This window comes from Beta vulgaris, chromosome 6 (genome assembly GCF_026745355.1).
Source record: "Beta vulgaris subsp. vulgaris cultivar EL10 chromosome 6, EL10.2, whole genome shotgun sequence".
Classification (NCBI taxonomy): Eukaryota; Viridiplantae; Streptophyta; class Magnoliopsida; order Caryophyllales; family Amaranthaceae; genus Beta; species Beta vulgaris.
In genome coordinates, this window is record NC_079207.1 from 6,871,192 (window position 1) to 6,893,499 (window position 22,308).

Below are 22,308 nucleotides of genomic sequence, written 5' to 3' on the forward strand. Positions count from 1 at the left end.
AATGGTTTCTTTTTGAAGAAGTCAATAATGGCTAAAAAATACTGTACTTTTTTCTTTTTTGACAAGAAACAATATTATTTAATTGAAAAAATAAACCTAAAAAAAGAGATATATTTTTTCTTTGGACCCAAGCAAAGAAAAGGTAGTGTTTGTAGAATCACGAAATAAAAGGTAGATGGATAATTGGAGCATACGTCAGGAGTTGTTTCACTTCACAAATGTACAAAGATTAAAGATGAGAATTCGATTAAATTAAATTAAATAAGATAAAAATACGCATAATAAATTGTTTAGAGGGTGACACGCATAAAAAAAAAACTTACTTGCGATGAATGAGAAGCAAAAGGGATAAGATTATGATTGGTGACACTAATTTGATTTTGTCCTATTTTCCCAAGAGATGAAATCAAAATATTTTATTAAAATGTATGGATAAAAATTATATTTCCTTTATAATAAAATAGATGTTACACTTTTAAAAACACGTTTAATGTAATATCTATTTTGTTACGGATTAAATAGTTAATTTTAGTCCCTTTGTGTAGTTGTGTTGCATCCCTTCGTCTCGTGTTTTTTTAAGGCCCTTGAAAGTGGGAGGAAGGAATCGTGTTTTTCATCCATATGAGCCACAAATGTAGTACAAAGTACAAAAAAAGGGAATGGGTATTCAAACCCGTGACCTGTCGTTCACAACACCTCAATCTTAACCATTAGGCCAAAACATCCTTGATTAGGAAGGAAGGTCGTATTATGAGATACAAACCTTGTCACTAGACTATGTGCTACTTGGTTTTCCTTTCACGTGCTTACATTTATATGTTATACTACCTCCGTTTCAAATTAAGTGTTACACTTTGACATTTTGCACTATTCACAAATTGCACTTTGACTCTCGTTTGTGATTTATACGTGAATAGAAACATAGTCATGTGGGATCTTGTTAGATTCATATTAGTATTTTTATTAATATTTACTTTTTATAATTTTTACAAATACAACACTAAAGATATAGAGAACGTATTGTGTCGGACTCGTCCGATCATAATCTTTGGTCGGACGACTTTCAGGTGGTTCCAATTTTTTTTCAGTTAGTCTTAATTTTTTTTCAGGTAATCTTCATTTTGTTTTCAGGTAGTCTTCTTTTTTTTCAGTTGGTTTTTGTACTTCAGTTAGACTTACTTTGGGTTTCAGTTGGTCTTTATTCTTTTTCAGGTAGTCTTCATTTTTACACCCTGGATTAAGGCTAAGAACATGTATGATGTAATTAAGAGAGCAAATATAGACATATAGTATCTAAGAGAAAAGAGTGCTTACATGAGATGAGTTGGATGAGATAATTTTTTCATAAATAATGTTAAATGTAGCATGGAGATAATTGTGGAGGTCAAAAAAACTGGTTCGGGAAAATAATGTAGCATATAGTAGTGTTTGGGCTCATTTCTTGGACCAGCCCACCTAGGATAAAGTTACTAAAATGTCCCTGCATCTAGGGAAGCAAATCCTCCACTAGCTGGAGCTGACCAAAATACCCTCATTTATTGGGGCTCCTCTCCTCTATAAATAGGGGTTGTCTCACCAGACAAAGGTAAGCGATTCTAAGCTGTCAAACCCAGAACATCTCTCTCTACATTGATCCCTTTCTCTCTCTACCTCAATCATTTACTGACTTGAGCGTCGGAGGGGCGATCCCGGGACCACCCCCGGGGTAGGCTAACCTTACCTTTTGCAGGATTACGATGTACGGATAACGGAGCTCAGGCGTACCTTCTTGGGGCCCATATCAAGTTTCTCAACATACATCAACACTTGTGATCACCCTCAATTTCTTAGCAGAAACAAGTAGTATTATATAATTAAAAACATTGACTTTCCCTTTTAAAAACAACATTGACTTTGACATAATAGAATAAATATTAATGGAGATGCAAGATAATACAAGTACTTCTATATAATACAGTATTATTAGTGGCATTATTTGTCCATTGGGTGGGAGGAAAACTAGTATAAGTAGGGTTTCAAAGGGCATCTCTATATATCTTCAATAAAACCAGTACAAAACTTTTACTTTGATATTTTGCACATACATTACAAGTAATTTTATATAAAAATGGTAGCCAAGCCCCAGAAAATCAATGTTTTTGCAGTTCTTGTTTTTCTCGCATTAGGTAATTAAGAATATTTATTTTTAATCCTCATTTTATATTACTGTCACTATATATATATATATATATATATATAGTGACAGTAATATAAAATGAGGATTAAAAATAAATATTTACTAATAAATAATAAAAGATATCAACTCAAAGTTATTTGTTAATAAGTGTGAAAGTCAGAATATTATAATAAGTTTTTCATGAAATGTAACTTATTATGAGATGTCTTTACAAATTGATTTTTTATTCATCACTTCAAAATTACTTAAAATTTTATTCATCACTTTAAAATTACTTAAAATTGACCCAAAAAAATTGAAATTACATTTATAAGTTTTTCTTTATTTTTTCCTAAATCACCATCTCTTACCACCATCCACTTCCTGCCACCACCCTCATTGCCACAACCACCCACCAGCAGCCCCACTTTCCCTTACCCTACAACCCCACACCTCGCAAGCCCCACGAGCAAGCTGCAAAAACCAACAATTTTTTTGCCTCGTCCACCTCGGAAACAATAAAGTTGGGAATGTTTGGTGAAAACGGGATGATTTTAAGTAAGAGATAGTATCGTGTCAGACTCGTCTGACAAACCATTCTCGTTGGACGTCAGACACAGAGACCATATGAAAGAAAAAAAACACAAGTTGAAATAATTTACACACCAACTAAAAGAACGCTGAAGACTAAATGAAAGAAAAACAACACAAGCTGAAAGAATTTACACACCAACTGAAAGAACACAGAATACCAAATGAAAGAAAAATAACACAAGCTGAAAGAATTTACACACCAACTGAAAGAATACAGAAGACCAAATGAAAGAAAAACAACACAAGCTGAAAGAATTTAATCTCACTCTAGAATCAAATCCATTTATAACTTACATGTGCTTGAAATAACTTATACGCCTACTTTAGTGAAAACATAAAACATAAAACATAACTTACTTATAGCCAATAGAACTTAACCTGCGATTTAGTTCTACCTTTTTCTTAAAACTCATAAACATGTATTTTAGAAACCATATAGTACACAAATCACATTTTTAATACAACACAGGTTATAGGAAGAGACGAAAGAGTTATTAATGAGGTTTTTTTCTAGAGAATCAGAGGAGAAGAATAAAAATACCAAATAGAAATTAATCTCTTTAAATTTGCATCTAACATTACACTTGATAAAATTAGAAAAAAATGATCTTTAATTAGATTTAGGTTTTTTTACACGAATAAGTAGAATTCGATCCTTATATTTTGGGGGCCCTGCAATTACTCACACTGTACATGACTTAGCCGCCTCGATCTTTCATTCCCTTGTTGTGACGTAGTCTTATAGTACAAGATTTTAGTCGTTATGCAAACATAGTATTCTCGTGTTTATTGTCTGTAGTCGAATCTTAGTTGCATAACTTTTGTTTTTCTCTAAATATTCCATTTTATTGTGTGATTTGTGTCGGTAAAAGGTCGGTTCCACACCTAAACACGGTTTCTATTGACAAAGGCAAAGCTTATTGGTCTATCTTATAGAGTTTCGCTAAAATTCTAGACAATCCGGACTCATCCCTCCTTGTTCTGATTCTTTCTATCTTCGAGATAGCTTGTGGTACTCTTTCATTTACTCAAGTTGATAACTAAGTATTTACATTCCAATGTTTTATGATGTGTCAAAATAATGATAATTAGCTTAAAAAATTAGTGGATATGGACATTTAAACCATACTCTATTTTAGTCTTTTAGACCAACACTCAATTTTTTTTTTTTTGTTAGGGGTGACCAACACTCATGTTCGAGTTACATAATCCTTTGATTCAAAAAATAAAATAAGAGTAAGAAAATAATGTTCAACTTTTGTCTATGGTCTTCAATTGATCATTTTCTTGTAGTTGTACATTTGCAACATATAAATTGAATAGAGTAGAAGTTTTAATCATTTTTTTTTTGTAGGCAAAGCTCTTTCTATCAAAGTAGCTACTTCTTCAATTTCCTTCTAATGTCTCTAATTGGATTTTTGTTAGACAGAGAAAAAGTCAAATTAAAAACATTGAAAGAAAACGAAGGGAGTATTAGTAATGATAGAGAAGGGAATCTTAACTGGTTAATGCGTTAAAAGTACGCAACTTTTTATCTATTTTGAACTCTAATAATGCCAATAATTTGACCTAGTTTTATAATATTATTTCTACAAAGTAATTTTTTTCCTCATAAATTACTATATGAAATTTAGTAAGCTTATCTCTTTGGCTTCGTATATTAATTCCATGTTTATTATTTTCATTTTTCCAATCTAAGCAGTTGTTAGGACGATCGATGTGTCGATAATTTAATAAAACAACACAAAAGTATTGTTTTGAGGTTGGTATTTTGTAACAAACATAGTCATAAACTCATTACTTGCCGTTGCTCATTGGTGGGTGGATAACTATCTACAAAATGAGAGGTTAAGGATTTGAGAATCAAGAATCAACACAAAAGGATTTGATAATTACATCATACATGTTCTTAGCCTTAATCCAGGGTGTAAAAATGAAGACTACCTGAAAAAGAATAAAGACCAACTGAAACCCAAAGTAAGTCTAACTGAAGTACAAAAACCAACTGAAAAAAAAGAAGACTACCTGAAAACAAAATGAAGATTACCTGAAAAAAATTAAGACTAACTGAAAAAAAATTGGAACCACCTGAAAGTCGTCCGACCAAAGATTATGATCGGACGAGTCCGACACAATACGTTCTCTATATCTTTAGTGTTGTATTTGTAAAAATTATAAAAAGTAAATATTAATAAAAATACTAATATGAATCTAACAAGATCCCACATGACTATGTTTCTATTCACGTATAAATCACAAACGAGAGTCAAAGTGCAATTTGTGAATAGTGCAAAATGTCAAAGTGTAACACTTAATTTGAAACGGAGGTAGTATAACATATAAATGTAAGCACGTGAAAGGAAAACCAAGTAGCACATAGTCTAGTGACAAGGTTTGTATCTCATAATACGACCTTCCTTCCTAATCAAGGATGTTTTGGCCTAATGGTTAAGATTGAGGTTTGTGAACGACAGGTCACGGGTTTGAATACCCATTCCCTTTTTTTGTACTTTGTACTACATTTGTGGCTCATATGGATGAAAAACACGATTCCTTCCTCCCACTTTCAAGGGCCTTAAAAAAACACGAGACGAAGGGATGCAACACAACTACACAAAGGGACTAAAATTAACTATTTAATCCGTAACAAAATAGATATTACATTAAACGTGTTTTTAAAAGTGTAACATCTATTTTATTATAAAGGAAATATAATTTTTATCCATACATTTTAATAAAATATTTTGATTTCATCTCTTGGGAAAATAGGACAAAATCAAATTAGTGTCACCAATCATAATCTTATCCCTTTTGCTTCTCATTCATCGCAAGTAAGTTTTTTTTTTATGCGTGTCACCCTCTAAACAATTTATTATGCGTATTTTTATCTTATTTAATTTAATTTAATCGAATTCTCATCTTTAATCTTTGTACATTTGTGAAGTGAAACAACTCCTGACGTATGCTCCAATTATCCATCTACCTTTTATTTCGTGATTCTACAAACACTACCTTTTCTTTGCTTGGGTCCAAAGAAAAAATATATCTCTTTTTTTAGGTTTATTTTTTCAATTAAATAATATTGTTTCTTGTCAAAAAAGAAAAAGTACAGTATTTTTTAGCCATTATTGACTTCTTCAAAAAGAAACCATTTTTATTTTTATTTTAACTGAATTGAATATATATGCTTTTTTTTTATTTTTGTTTTAAATGCAACAAAAGAGTATTATACTGATCCTACACAGACTAACTTTTGTTTGCTTGGGTCCAAAGAAAATATATATCTTTTTTTAGGTTTATTTTTTCAATTAAATAAAAGTATTTTCTTGTCAAAAAAGAAATGTTTTTTTTAGCTTTTATTGACTTCTTCTAAAAGAAACCATTTTTTTTATTTTAATTGAATAAAATATATTATTTGTAAAATATAAGATATTAACGAAACGAAGAAATTATATATATATAATCTTCCTCTTCTTATTATTCTATGTGACTTTTATATGCGAGAAGGCCAGGAACTCATCACTCTGTTCTGCTCTCAATTTCTTCAAACTTTTAAGGTAACCTTTTTTTATTCATCCTTTTCTTATCCTTTATACTAATATTACATTTAGTTATTTTGAAACAAATATCAAATTTTAATTCTTTGTCCATCTTCTCGTTATTATAGTTTTTTTTTTTTGTTTTTCCTAAATTTGTGGATAACAAAACTTATGTTTGGCAATCTCGTTAAGGTGGATGATTGACGTGAGACAGTATAAAATTTTGTTGTTTTTAATTTGAATCCATCGATTTTAATCTATTATGACGCATCTGTTTGAGGGAAATTGTTGTTCTTTAATTATATGAGTACTTAGTTCAAGCTAAATATTCATCGTTTTTATACTCACATCATTAATTTCCCTCCTATAAAGTTGCATATTACTTGTATCGTTATGTTATTACTCAAGTCAATGACGAGTTCTCTCTATCTTTCTCTTATCATATTAATTCCTCCTTTTATATGATTATTAGTATGTCCGAGCGTTGCTCCGGATTGGTACTGTTTCACGAATTAAATATACATTTTTTTTTCAATATTTAAAAGGTATAAATATAATAATGTGGTCACTTAAAGTATGATTAAAAGTTCGTTGAGACGGTCATAGTGTCATATATAATTGCAAGAGGTCACGGGTTCAAATCTTGTTGCAAGTTAATTTTACTTTTGTTAATTGACATGACTTTGTGTATTCATTGGACAATTCTAGTGAAAGAACATAGATGTCACGTGACGTGTATACATTGTTATACACGCCTTGTAATATATTTATATCTATCTATCTCTTTTTTCTTAAAAAAGGGAGGAAGTATGGGTTAGTTGATGGATAATATTGCATTAGGCTCCTTTCGAGAAATTTAATTTCTTGCTTTTTTCTGGCAAAATTGGGCCGAACACTTTGAAATATAGCTTGAGTGTACCCAACACCACCAACTATAACTAGTAACCTAAAACTACCAACTACATGGGGGTGCACTCTATACCACCAATTATGTGGTGGGGACGTGGGGTGCACTCTGTACCATAAAAATCCATCGTCTTCGGCAACATTTTAGGTTACCGGCCTCCTTAGGGTACGGAAAGCCCCCATTCCATAGTTGGTGGTGTTTAGGCTACTAGTCGTAGTTGGTGGTGTTAGGTGTACCATAGCTATATTTTAGAGTGTTGAGGCCAATTTTCGTAGGAAAAGATGAATAATTGTCATAGGAAAAGCATAAAAGCCATAACAATTTTAATTTAGAAGGGTAAAATGATACTTTCACCCTCACTCAAAGTTCTTTTCATTTGCTTCCTCCATCTAGCAAAACTTGAGCCTTTTGGTTTGACACAAAGTTCCCCCCACACAAAAATAAATTGTTAGTTACGATTACGTCACGACTATAAAATTCATTATTTTAATCAAGAAAATGGCTCAATGTAATTTTACTCGTTACGATTTATAACACCTTAACCATTACTCTAGTTTTATATTTGAGAACGGAACATTTTAAGAATAAGGTCCTAGAGGTTTTCGTGCTTCATACGTAGTAAACCCCCTCCCCTTTTTGTGTGGTGGTGGTTGTTGATGTTCTCTTATCAAAAATTATGTATGATTGATTAGTTCCTTTAAAAAAGCTACCTCTTTCTCACCAGAACTTTAGATTTATATTCTTTCCCTGGGCCAACATCATTGGCAGTATACACAATGCTGTTATCAGCACTGACTAAGACATTTGTTTGTATGGAGATGCATCACTAAAGAAACTTGTATGCCATACATTATACATACTATACCTTTTGTTATAGTCCTGTAAACATCTCAAAATATTATGGCTGAAGAAACATCTTTTTTTCTAACAGATAAACAAGAAAAAGCACATATTGCTAAACAAACATTACATGGAGGCGTGGTTTATGATCATTGTAACAGCATGCCTTGCTGCTGTGCTTAAGCCTTTGATTACTTTGATATGCTCAAAATCCAAGTCAAAAATTCCTCCAGGACCTCGAGGTTTTCCCATCATAAGCCGCATCCAATGGCTCGGGATATCATCAACAGAACTGGAAGCTGCACTCAGACGATTCTGCTCCAAGTTTGGCCCTATTGTTACGTTACCTATTGGTCGATTTCCAGTCATCTTTATTTCTAGCCGTACTTTAGCTCACCAGGCCTTGGTACATGATGGGGCTGTATTTGCTGACCGTCCTAAGCCACTCCCTACTGCTATGATTATCAGCAGTAACCAGCACAATATAAGTTCAGCAAGTTATGGGCCTAATTGGCGACTATTTAGGCGAAATCTGACTGCTCAGATTCTGCACCCTTCTAAGGCTAAGGATTTTTGTCATGCTCGAAATTGGGCTCTCGAAATCCTCCTCAACAGTCTAAGGGAATCCAGTGGTAGTAATCATGATAATGCTATTAAGGTGATGGATCACTTTCGGTTTGCTATGTTCTGCTTGCTTGTTTTCATGTGTTTTGGAGACAAGCTAGATGAATCTCAGATCAAAGAGATTGAAGCAATTCAGCACACATTACTGACATCTTTTAATCGCTTTCAAATACTTAACCTGTGGCCTTCAGTGACTCGAGTTCTGCTGCGAAGTCGTTGGAATGAGTTGTTTGAGATGAGGAAAAAACAAGAAGATATATTAGTTCCTAAGATTAGAGCACGGAAGCTCCTGCTGGAGGAGGCTAAAATCCCTGACGTTCAGATTCAGAACAGGTTGGTTAATTGTTATGTGGATAGCTTGTTGATGATGGAGATCCCAGAAATGGACAGCAAGAGAAAGTTAAATGAGGAGCAACTGGTGAGTTTCTGTTCTGAATTTCTTAATGCTGGAACTGATACAACCTCGACAGCCCTGCAGTGGATTATGGCCAATCTTGTCAAGTACTCGGAAATTCAGGCTAAGCTTTTTGAGGAAATAAAAGGAGTTGTTGGAGAACAAGCTGCAGAAGTTGCGGAAGATGAACTGTCAAAGATGCCTTATCTGAAGGCTATAGTATTAGAGGGACTCAGGCGACACCCCCCAGGTCACTTTGTTCTTCCACATACTGTTACCCATGATGCAGAGTTGGGTGGGTACACAGTTCCCAAGAACGCGATCATAAATTTTATGGTTGCTGATATAAATATGGATCCTGAGGTGTGGGAGGATCCGATGCAATTCAAGCCTGAGAGATTTTTATCTGCTGAGGGGAGCTGTGAAGAATTTGATATTACAGGAAGCCGGGAAATTAAGATGATGCCTTTCGGTGCAGGCAGGCGGATTTGTCCAGGACTCGGCTTGGCCATGCTTCATTTGGAGTATTATGTGGCCAATCTAGTCTGGAACTTTGAATGGAAAGCTGTGGATGGAGATAATGTGGATTTATCTGAGAAGCAAGAATTCACTACTGTGATGAAGTATCCACTCAATGTCCATATTTCTCCTAGGCACAAGTAAATATAATAGCCCTTTATTTTACTATCTGATCTTAGTTGATCTTGCTTATTAGCTGTGTAGCTCCTAGTAATTTACCCGTCAAACGGGAAAAGCTACTAGAAATTTGCATTTTTGCAGCATTGTGGTTATTCTTGATCTTAATTGTCCTTTTTTTCAATAATTATCATGTCCTTAGTATATAATCATAATACTCTCTCTTAGTATACTTCCTCCGTTCCATAATAAGTGAAACATGGGGATTGGGCACAAGATTTAATAAACATCACTTTCAAAAGCCAAAAAGTCATAAAATACCCTTTTCATTATCAAAAGGAGGAGAGAAAAGCAAACCACACAAGTTTGTGATGGGTATTCTTGTCATTTTATAACTTTCTTTTTTCCATTTAAGACATATTTTACTTATTTTGAAACGTTCTAAAATAGTAAGTGTTTCACTTATTATGAAACGGAGGAAGTATAATCATAATACTCTCATATCATGGATTTTGCTGCTTTTACACACTGTTCAGGAAAGTTGCTAGTGACTGTTAGGAAACATGCTATATATGTTGGGATTTTTGGTGGTTGATACTTGAGGTTCTTTATTTTTTGAGCATATACTCCCTCAGTCCCTCTGTTATTTGTTATTTCATTTTGACTTTTGAAACTATTCTTTTTTTTTTTTTTTTGGTGAAATGCGGAATATAGATTAATTGTTAATGGCTAGAAGCCTTAGTACAAATTCGTCCCATAAGTTCAAAATATAACTAGGGGGGTTGGGGATAAGCCTAGTTACATTCACATTTAAGTTGTCCTTCCTTCCTTCTTTAGCAAGTTTATCCGCGACTTGATTTAGCTTCCTTGGGCAATATTGGACCTTCAAACCTTGGAAGCAATGGCTTTGAGCCCTGCACAACACAGTGACATTGTCAATAATAGGGTCAACTTTCGCTTGATGTTGGAGGATACTTGCGGCCTTCTTGCAGTCCGTGTATATACTTGGGTGGGTGACGCCATATTCATTTGCAACCATAAGGGCCCAGAGGACCCCCAGAAGCTCTGCATGAAGGCTGCTATTTGCATAGAGCCTACGTTGAAAACCTGTAATCCAAGTACCTGGAGAAACATAAAGAATACCCGCAACACACGAAGGTAAAGAAAGACTAACATAGGATGCATCGACACTAATGGTAGTCCACGGTGGGTTGGGGATGGCCAATTTAGTTGGCGGTGGTATTGGAAAATGTTTCAAAAATTCAGCAGCGCCACGGAAGGCTTTTTGTAGGTATACTTGCGGTGGGGGTGTGGGTGTTAACTCAAAAACCCTCCTATTTCTTTGGGTCCATAACTCCCAACAAAGGAAAGGGAAAATGATGCAAGAAGGGATGCCCTGAATGAGGTTCGTTGAGTTGAGATTATAATGCAACCACTCCTCAATGGATGTGTGAGGTTGGGGGTGAGGGAGAAAATTTGAGGCTAGCCACACCTCTCGAGCCACTGTGCAGTCACGAAGTATATGGGCGACAGACTCTTCCTCGCAAGGACAGACGGCGCACACCTCCGAGAACACAATGTTTCGGTTTTTTAGCATTGAATTAGTAGGGAGACGGTTCCACCAAACGAGCCACAAGAAGAATTTTAGCTTGGGATTAGTCGAGCATTTCCATAGCCAATCCAAATGAACGATGGGTTTTCTGGGTGAAGTGAGAGAGTTATAGGCCTTGACAAGGGAGAACTTTTCGTTTTCGGCAAAAGGAGAGATAGGGTGGTCTGCTTGCTGCAGTGGGTTGGGAGGAATAGGGGTCTCGAGGATGCGCGTGTAGATGAAATCAGGGAGAGGGGAAGAGATGCGACTAAGCTCCCACGAAAGGTTATTCCACAAGTCACAAAGTTTAAGTTGTTGATCATTTAAAGATAGCGGACCGGGCATAAGTTCTCGAAGGGACCCTATCCCTAACCAATTATCTTCCCAAACTGAAATGTCCTTTCCATCGCCAATAACCCATGTTTTATTGTTATTTAAGAGAGGCCAACCCATTCCTATGCTTTTCCAGATCTTTGAGCCATTTTTGAAAGGGATTACTTTGTTTGGGTGGATGTACTTGGCCCGTATGCACTTTGTAGCCAGGTTTTCCGTTCCTTGACTCAGTTTCCAGCCCAGCCTTGCCATATATACAATACTAAGGTCATGATGGGATCGGATGCCCAAACCCCCCTGTGATTTCGGAAGAAAGGTCGAGTCTTTTCCAACAAGGTGAAGGCGGTTTTTCGAGTCTTTCGCCCCCCAAAGGAAGTTGTTGCAAGTTTGGTCCAAGTCCTTTAGTGTGGTGACCGGAAGAGTCTGAGTTTGTAGATAGTAGGAGGGAATTGAGTTGAGTGTTGCATTTATTAGGACAAGTTTGCCCGCTCTAGAGAGATAATTGGCTTTCCATTGAGCGAGCTTTTTCCTAACCTTATCTACAAGAAATTGGACATCTCTTCGTTTTGGCCGTTTGTGTGACAAAGGGATTCCCAAATAAGTTCCTAAGTCCTTGGATTCAGCGACATTTAAGGTTTCCGCGAAAAGAGAACGATGTTCAAGGGAAGTGTTTGGGGAGAAAAACAGCCGGCTTTTTTGTTCATTTATTTTTTGACCCGATTCTCTACAGAAGGCAGCAAGAGTATCACGCACTGAGTAAGCTGTATTCTCATCAACTCTCCCAAAAAGAAGGAGGTCGTCAGCAAACAACAAGTGGGATACGGGCACTTTTTTTTTTCCAACCCAAAAGGGGGTCCAGTTTTTAGTGAAAGTTGCAACATTGATTTTATTGGTGAGGCTTTCGAGGCAGATATTGAAAAGGTAAGGTGATAATGGGTCTCCCTGCCTAAGTCCCCTAGAGTGACAGAAAGGTTCAGTTTTAATTCCATTAACCAAAACAGTAGATGAGGCTTGGGAGACACACTTCATTATCATTTCAATGGAATGGTTGTCCATCTTGAGATTACTTAGACATTGTTTTAGAAAGTGCCATTCAATTCTGTCGTAAGCTTTCTCTAGATCAATTTTGAGGACAAACCAACCATTTCTACCTTTCTTTTTATTCATCGAGTGAAGGATTTCAGTTGCAACAACAATGTTTACCTCTGGGCCCCTGCCCTTAATGAACCCATTTTGGTTATTCGAAATCCATTCGGGGATTATAGGTTTGATTCTCTGCACTATAATTTTTGTGACAACCTTGTAAATCGTATTGCAAAGACTTATGGGCCTCAATTGTTTAACATTGGAAGGATTATCTACTTTTGGAATTAGGCAAATAAGAGCGTTACAAAGATGGTTTGGGACCGTAGCCAAGGTGAACCACTCTACTATTGTGCTATGAAGCGCTGAAGACGTTGTGTCCCATGTTTTCTGAAAGAAGAGGGGGTGGAAGCCGTCCGGCCCCGGTGCCTTAAGGGGCTTCATAGAGAACAAAGCAGCATGGACTTCCTCTAAAGAGGGAGGGTGGCAGAAGGACAAGAAGGATGGGCTTTGCTCACGTTGGTTGGAAACATATTGACATGAGAGGGCATCGGAGGTAAATAAGCTGTAGTAGAAGGAGCGGATATGGTCACTCAAGTCCGACGGATTGGTAATTAACTCCCCTACATTATTTTCAAGTGATAAAATTTTACTCCTATGTCTCCTAATTTGAACGCTTCGATGGAAGAAGGCTGTGTTACGTTCCCCAAGAGTACCCCAGTCCATCCTACTCTTTGTAAGCCATAGCATTTCTTCCTGGTCAAGAATGGTAATAATCTCATTTTGTAATTCTTCTTGCAGCTCAAGGTGGAAACGAGAATCCGGGTTATTTTGGAGGACATTTTCAGTACCCCTAAGCCTACTCAAAGCTCTTTTTTTGCGGTGATAAATGTTCCCAAAGTAGACTTTGTTCCAACTAATAAGGTGTGCTCTCGTTTGATCCAGCTTATTATCTAAGTGAGGGGCCGAGTCCCAGGCTTTTTTGACAACAGATTGGAAGGAGGAGTCGAGCACCCACATAGGCTCAAAGCGGAAAGGCTTAGGCCCATTGCGAGTGAGTGGAGTATCCATTCGCAACAAAAGAGGGCAGTGGTCAGACGAGATTTTTGGGAGATGGGTAATTGAAGAATTTGGAAATTTGTCATACCAAAGGTCATTGACGCATCCTCGATCTAATCTTTCATGAATTGGGGCATTCTTACGCTTATTCGACCATGTAAACTTGGGACCATTAAAACCAAGGTCCAACAAACGACAATCATCTAACATTTTATTGAAGATATCAGTTTTAAGCTTTGATATAGGACGGCCCCCCCATTTTTCAGCCTGGCATGACACCTCATTGTAATCCCCTAAAGCTACCCAGGGTATATCAATCGAGACCGCAGTATCACAAAGACTTTGCCACAACAATTTTCGAATATTAAACCTAGGACTAGCATATAAAGCAGTTAAAAGAAAGGGGGGAAGAAGAGTCGAAGTTACCTCCACCAGAGCAAGGATGCTTTGAGAGTTTTCACTCAGGATTGTGAGTTGAACTCTAGAAGAATTCCACAGCAATAGAATTCCCCCCGCAAAACCAATAGGGTCTACCAGGTACCAGCTATCAAATGGTAGGGATCGGGTAATTTTTTGAGTAGTTTCACGGCTAGAATGAGTCTCAGCCAGTATAACAATGTCGGGGTTATGGTCTCGTACAATATGATTGAAGTTAGGCTTGAAAGTCGAACGTGCAATACCCCTAGAATTCCAATATATAACAGACATATTATAGGGGATACTGGGTTTGGCCATCAAGGCCTTGACAATCCGTGACTTTTTCTCGGCCCACGGATTTACTTCTTCGTTTGTCTGTGGGTCGATCCAGCAGTTTCGTTGAGGAAACGCTCTCATCAAGGTTTTGCTTGGTTTTTTTCTTTCTTTTCCCCCTTCCCAACTGATCTGCAGAGACAATTGGTGTAGCATCGGCATTATCCTCATTTCTATCATCGCATTGGCATGGCTGGCAAAAGTCCATTCCATCGACATTGTCTTGAGTCGATAAATCTTTCGGATGAAGGGCAGTAGGTTGGCTGGGTCGAGCCACGGGCCCAACCGGTGCATCAGGAGACGTTCTCCGTCCTCGTCCACGACTTTTTTCCTCAACATCCACATGATAAATATTTGGAGATTTGGAGGTAGGTGTATTAAATCTTGTGCTTGGGGAAGATGTGCCGGCACAATCTGTCCCTCCTCGTTGTACATAAGGAGGTTTAACAGGTGTGGAGGGATGGTTGTTGGGTTGAGAATGAAATTTTTCGTTTCCTGAAGGGTAATTTCTAGAAGGTGATCTCCCTCTTTCCATAGGTAGAACACATGTGCCTGATTCACTTCTGGTTTTAGGGGAAGAGGGGGGGTCTCGAAACTGCATGGGTACGTCCACTCCTGGAGAATGAGACGCGGTGGTGATGGGGAGTCGGAGGATACATGTATAGCTTTTCTCATGTTTGAAAACGTTATTTTTTTTTATAAATTTTACTAATCGATTGTTAAAGATAAATTGTAAATTTTACATCCCTTACTAATAGATTGTTATAGATATTGATGATTAAAGTTGTGGTTTAACAAATGCGAAAATGGAACTAATAACAAATGGAGGAACAGGGAACTGATAACAAATATAGGAATAGCATCTAAATCTTTAGCACATAGCTTGCCTAGGAGAGATTTGAGTATGAAGGGGATGCTTCATTACAATGGTAAACTCTTGCTTCTCTGCCAAATCAACCTCGTCTCCTTCTATAGCTTTCCATTCAAAATTCCAGACCAGATTAGCTACAAAGTACTCTAGATGTAGCAGAGCTAAGCCACGGCCTGGACATATCCTCCTTCCCGCGCCAAAAGGCATCATCTTTATTTCATGACTTCCAAATCCTATCATGTCAAATTCTTCAAGATTAATATCGCGGTCCATGATCATCCCCATGAATCTCTCAGGCTTAAACATCATCGGATCCTCCCACACCTCAGAATCCCAACCCATCTCAGCTACTGCAAAGTTAATGGATGCATTTTTGGGTATTTTGTAGCCACCCAATTCAGCCTCTTGTGTCACACTATGAGGCAATACAAAGTGACCTGGGGGATGCCGTCTTAGTCCCTCTAATACCACGGCCTTAAGATAAGGCATCTTTGATAGTGCATCTTCGCGAACTTCTGTTGCTACTTCTCCAACAACTCCTTTAATTTCTTCGAAAAGCTTATATTGGATGTTCGGGTACTTAACAAGATTAGCCATTATCCATTGCAAGGTTGTTGAAGTGGTATCAGTTCCTGCATTAAGAAACTCAAAACAAAGACTCACCAACTCTTCTTCATTTAGCTTTCTTGTTCCTGATGTAATGCTTTCATTTGTACCACAGGGGATTTCTAGTGTTAGCAATGTATCCAAGTAACAAGTACTTTCACTTTTAGTTCTGCTAATCTGTTTTCTTATGTAAGGGATAAGCAGATCTTCCTGTTTCTTCTTCAACTTGTAGAACTCATTCCAGCGACCTCGAAACAAAATTCTTGTTAACCAAGCTTGCCTAAAATTGAGTACTCGAAAGCGAGAGAACAAAGAAGCCAGTAACTCCTGAAAAGCCGCTTTGATCTCTTCAATCTGTGATTCTTCCATCTTATCCCCAAAACACATGACCACCAGCAAATGGAACATAGAAAACTGAAAGTGATCCACCACCTTGACAGGACCTGCACCCGATGATGTCCTTAGACGATTTAGGTGAATGTTGAGGACCCACTTGCGAGCTGAGTGGAAATCCATGATCCGAGCAGGGTGGAGGATCATGGATGTTAGATTACGACGAAGGAGGTGCCACAAGGGTCCATAACCTGCTAAAGTGATAGTGTGCTGGTTACTGCTGATTATCTTTGGAATATGAAGTGGCTTAGGACGGTCAGCAAATAAGCTTCCTTTCTGAACTAGAGCTTGGTAGGCTAAAGCGCCATCAAATATGAATATCACAGGGCGTGAAGGAGATGATGATAAGGTGACAATGGGACCAAATTTGGAGCTAAGTGCTCTAAGAGCTGCTTGTGATTCTACAAATGATCTTCTCAACCATATAATAATGGTAACAATTGGTATAGTTTGGGGTCCTGGAGGCAATTTTTTTGAGTTTGGTTTTGAATTTAAGGTAAGGTAAGCTACTAATGCTGCAATGAATGTTGTTACAATAATTATACACCATAGTTCCATGTTTGTGATCTAATTGTGTCTTTGTTGCTTACTTGGTACCTGACATCTTTCATAGGGGAGGCCTTAATATCTGATTCGGGAACTGTTGAGAATTATACTAGTCTAAATATGTGTACTGATGATGAAAGTCATTGTAGAAAAGTAAACCATCTTTCTGAGATATTTATTTTTCCTGTGATCTGGTGCTACTTGTAAGGCTCCACATTGATATACACCTTATCATCAACTCGTTCAGAAACACCAACCCTTTTTTAGCCTTTACTTTTGAGGTAGTGAAACCATCTGATAATCCAAAGCCTAGCTAATAAAGTCCGACTAATCAGGATTCGAGACAAGGAGGGCCAACTGGCGGTAAAGCTCTCCCGAGAACAGGATTATATTAGGACCAAAATCTTGTGATTAAGCTAGAACAAATTCTTACCAGCTAACCCAACACTTTGCTGCATACATGCGCGGTTTCTGACTTAATGTCCTGGTGCGTGTAAGGGGAACTCATCTGAAACATTGGTTATTAGTAACTAATCAATGTAGATGACAAAATAACATCTTATTCCAATCCTTATGATAGAGATCCCGTTCTGAGCAAGGCAGTTGAATTCAGTGAAAGCAGTCTCATTACTGTTCATTATCGACATAATCAGAAAACAGGCATTCTGTACATCAAACCATAAATAACAAAAAAGGTACATCATATGTGATTCAAAAGTTCAGACTAGAATGATCATATACAATATTAAGATGAATACAATCATCTCTTTGCCTACTTGCTGCATCTATTTCAAGCATCAAACACTACTTGTTAAACGCATCTCTAAATTGAGATCATCATATATCCTAATAGTTTAACAATACAAGTCCATTACATAACAAAATCATGTTATATTATTGCGATGCCTGAGATTATACTTTTCCATCACTAATCACAATAGAGTTTTGAGACTTCCTTCATCTTCAATGGTGATTTATAGTCTGGATCTTCAGTAATTTAAATCTTCAGGCAATTCAGTCTCCACCATGATAGCCAATCAATTCACTATCCACTTCCTCATCATCTGAAGAAATAGTTTTTACTTTTTGAATGTTGTTTACCTTGTCTATCAAAGTTGCTAGCATCTTATGATTGAGTGCTTCATAGTCCCTGCAAAATCCCAATAGATGAATTCATCTGAACGATACGCTATAGCAACTCAAAAGAGACTTGGGATCGGATGAAAAGTCGCCTAGAATGAAGGTGCATAAATTTTGAACACCATGTACTTCTTTTTTTGTATGGTAGACTAAATAAGTTTCAATATGAAATCCTAACTCAAAGAAGGTACCAGTAATCTGAGATTAGTATAACAAAAAATGATGTATCCATATGTCTAGTTTATGTACATGCATTGCATTCGTACTCGTGATTTTAAGTGACTTCTAATCTTGTTTTTATAGTAGTATGCTCTCTGCCCCAAATTTTTCGGCTGCATCAGTTACATGGGTGTATGTGGTTCTAGCATAATTGTGACTCGTGAGAGGGTTGTATTGCTACGCGGTGTAACTGATGCAAGACAATTTTTGCTTGTTTTCTGCATACCTGTAAGTAACGAACGAGTATAGAAGCTGGATCACAGAATGAACACCAAGAAGTGACTTCACTATGGTTCTAAGTCGAGTTTTCTGTTCAGTTTCGATAGTTGTAAACTGCAGTATTCCACACTCTATTGCAAATGCAATACATAGACCTGAAAAATATGTGAGATTTTAAAGTAAATAATCATAACCATGTATATATATACATACTGAAAATCGTAAGTATTACATACCTATGTAAAGACTACATCTTACAGAGTAAGTTTGTTTTGTGCTGGTGAACATGTAAAGGACAACGATTAGAAGGGAGTAAATAAAGAAAGCTTTAATAAGCCTTGACTCAAGCAACATGGCATTGTGGAGAGCAAAGAGCTTATCAATGGCAGTAAACATATTTGCTTGTTTCGTCTCGAAAGTTTCCTACGAAATTCAGAACCAGATTATTTCAGTTGATAAACTTTTGAATATTATCTTTCACTTGAGGTCATCAATATATAAAACCTGAGCTTTTAACATTGATCTTGAATTGCTAGCCAAAAGATTGTGAGCCTGCAGTAGCTGTTCCTGTTGCTCCTTAAGTTCTTCGTGTTGTCCATGTGCAAATCCTACTATTTGCTGTAAACTGTCCCTGGTGGAAAAAATGCAGAATTCAGTAAGTTCTACAGACAAAGTAATCAAAAACTAGGCATTATTATTTTCAAAATTATAAGCACAAAAAGAGTCTGATCAGTAAACATCAGTGATCACACAAGACAGTAAGCAATAATCAGTAATCCCAACCCTCCTAGTTACTGTCTGGAGTATTATCTTGCGGATTGTATTAATGGCCTCGAAGTGGCTCATCAGACTGAACCATATGTAACTGGCCTTTAAATTTTATTGAAGTACCACTATCCGAAAATTATATCTTGTGCATCATGCTCCTGAAAGCATATACAATTCAAAGTAAAAGAATATAGAGTTAAGAAAATTTCATCCACAAAATAACATGTATCACAAAACAGAATAGTGTAACAAAAGAACATACTTATAGAAGAACATCTGAACATGCAGGTATAATCTAGGTGTATGTAGAAAACGGTTTAATCCACACAATGGAAAATAGTTAAGTTGTAAAAATCAGTATCAATAAGCAAAAGTGGCAGTAAATGTCAAAGAGAAAATAATAAAACTTGTGTTACAAAAAATAATCTTAAGAGTCGCTTTTTAGGAGAAATTCACAAGAGACGGTCCAACTATTACCCATTTTTTTTATAGGTCCCAACTATAGATTATTCTTTGCAGGTCTCAAGTTTACCATATTGTGATTTTTATAAGTCCCGAATTACTTATAAACGGTTTAAAAGGTAAAATTTTTAAATGTTGGCCCTGTTTTATAAGTCTTTGTCACTTGCTGAAAGTGTTCGAAGATGGTAAACATTTAAAAATCTTACCTTCTAAACCGGTTATAAAATAACTCAGGTTCTACGAAAATCACAAGATAGTAAACCTGGGACCTGTAGGGAATAATTCATAGTTGGGAGTTTGGGACTTATAAAAGAAAATGGGTAATACCGTAATAGTTGAGCTCTCTCTTGTGAATTTTTCCCACCGCTTTTTTTTACCTGCTTTCTTGTAGAGCTTTAGACTGAAAATCAGTAAGAAACTGAAGACCCTGAAGTGCCTCAGACTGACTAGCAAGAAGTTGATGCTGCTTCTCTATTGAAATTCCAGCCATATCAGCAATATCATCAGTTTTTCCTTGAAGATTTTGCAACTTTAAAGACAAAGTTTCTCCAACTCTAGTAACTTCCTTTTCAACTTCAGTTGCTTTCTTTTGCAATACTTCAATTTCTTGTCTTAAATCACTGTAAGATTCTTCTACTCTTACAATACTTTCTTCCATTTTCTCCTTCATTAAATGTTGTCCTTCTAATAACTCTCCTTGTGATAAGGCAATACCCTTAGCTTGCTCATTAAGCTCTTTTGAGTGCTTCATTACAATGCCTATGTCATTTAACATGTTCCTCAAATTTTCTCCCACTTTTTGTGTTTGTTCATCAATGGATATTATTGATTCTTGTATTTGGTTTGAGTTATGTAGAAGAGTATCTGATTTTTCTTCAATGGTTTGTAATTTTTCTTCTGTAGATAATGCTGAATCTTTCAAGTTATTCACCAAACTTTCAACTTGAACTTAAAAGCCTTTGACCTACCAAAAGAAATTGGGGAAAATTCACTCTTATTGCTTCACTAAAAACACAAGGCGTTAGTAGGAAATTTCAGAACAGCATTTAGCAAATGAATACATTTTAGTTGATTCACTAAAAATATGCTTCAAAAGAAAAATGTACAAGCAAAGAAAATAAGTTGGTCAATTCATTCACATAATATAAGTTGAGGATCAATGCACAACTATAATTGATTTTAATTCAATAGTGGCCAAACAATATATATATATATATATATATATATATATATATATTATATATATATATTATATATATATATATAGAAGTGAGTTCATATGAGAATGCATACTTACATGAGAAATGAGAATGATATTTACGCGTTATAACTTTTATGAATAAGTGATGTAACTCTAATGAAAAAGTGATGTAACTCCAAAAAAAGTATATTAGAAACAAAAATTCAAAATTCAAACTTTTTTTTTTTGGCTCCAAATTTTTTTGGTGGGATAACTCTAATGAACAAGTGTTGTAACTCTAATCCAATCGTGTGGTTGAGATACATTCTCATTTCTCATGTAAGGAGCATTCTCATATGATCTTACCTCTATATATATATATATATATATATATATATATAAAACAAATCAATTCAAAAGGTATGGTCGTATTGACAAGCTAAGAACAAAACATTACACTCTCGTTTTCTGAGAGTGGTTCGAGTTTGATTAGTCTCTCACTCTCTTGACAATCAACACATGCACAACTTTTACCATTAATACCTTTAACGCACGTTCTATTAGTAAACATGAAAGTTGTTTTCTTGACAAACAAACCCAGATAGTTTTTTTTGATCCATATGAGCCAGAAGCAATACAAAGTACAAAGAAGAGGGGGGGGGATTAATCTCGTTTTTTGAGATGCGTGGTTCGAGTTTGATTAGTCTCACACACTCTTGACAATCAACACACAACTTTTACCATTAATACCTTTAACGCACATTCTATTAGTAAACATAAAAGTTGTTTTCTTGATGAAACAAACCCAATAGAACAATGCTAATAGATTGGAGGCAGTATATTATATGTTACTCACGACACAAATTGAGTGTCTACTCGGATATGGGTGTTTAAGTGTACGACTCGACTATTTTGTAGAAAAAAGTCAAGTTTTTAATTTAAAATGAAGTATCCAAGTAAAGTATCGTGTATTCGTGTCAGACATGACAACGAACGACACCCCATTTTGAAGGCAAATGAAGGTGTCGGAGTAACACTGATGAGTATATTAACTTGTAATGGAAGGAATATAACTTAACTGTAATTGGTGGCAAATAGAGTTAGTCTCAAGGTAAAACTCCAAGTAAGTCTTGTGATCATCATTGTTCAACTTTCGAAGACAATCTACCATGGCAGTTTTCATACTACAAGGAGGAAAAGAATTTCTCCCTGAATCTCTTTGAAAACAATCACTAAGAAGCCAAGCAAGTCTACTTCTCTTTTCCTCTTCAGCAAAAATCTCTGTACATGAAGAAAATAAACTCTTATATGCATAAAACCAACATGGATTCGATCCTTCCAACTTCATTTTCGCATTTTCGAGTAATTCAACAGCGTTAGGATCATTCAAAGCTTCCAT

General features: G+C 36.1%; 2 protein-coding genes and 1 pseudogene across 2 annotated transcripts; 1 reads left to right on the top strand and 2 right to left on the bottom strand.

Moving 5' to 3' along the window:
- Positions 1–8,111: 8,111 nt before the first annotated feature.
- LOC104895333 (cytochrome P450 89A2) lies at positions 8,112–9,921 on the top strand. The gene has a single exon (XM_010681803.4). It carries the CDS (start codon positions 8,166–8,168, stop codon positions 9,714–9,716), a length of 1,551 nt encoding a protein of 516 aa, XP_010680105.2. The 5' UTR covers positions 8,112–8,165; the 3' UTR covers positions 9,717–9,921.
- Positions 9,922–15,334: 5,413 nt separating this feature from the next.
- LOC104895334 (cytochrome P450 89A2) lies at positions 15,335–17,008 on the bottom strand. The gene has a single exon (XM_010681804.4). The coding sequence runs from the start codon at positions 16,931–16,933 to the stop codon at positions 15,377–15,379; it is 1,557 nt and encodes a 518-aa protein (XP_010680106.2). The 5' UTR covers positions 16,934–17,008; the 3' UTR covers positions 15,335–15,376.
- A 1,719-nt stretch (positions 17,009–18,727) lies between these two features.
- LOC125498901 (protein GAMETE EXPRESSED 1-like) lies at positions 18,728–22,308 on the bottom strand (annotated as a pseudogene).

What these genes read in the sequence shown, in the direction of transcription:
- LOC104895333 (XM_010681803.4), top strand. Translation starts at nt 8,166, where the DNA reads ATGGAGGCGTGGTTTATGATCATTGTAACAGCATGCCTTGCTGCTGTG.
- LOC104895334 (XM_010681804.4), bottom strand. Translation starts at nt 16,933, where the DNA reads ATGGAACTATGGTGTATAATTATTGTAACAACATTCATTGCAGCATTA.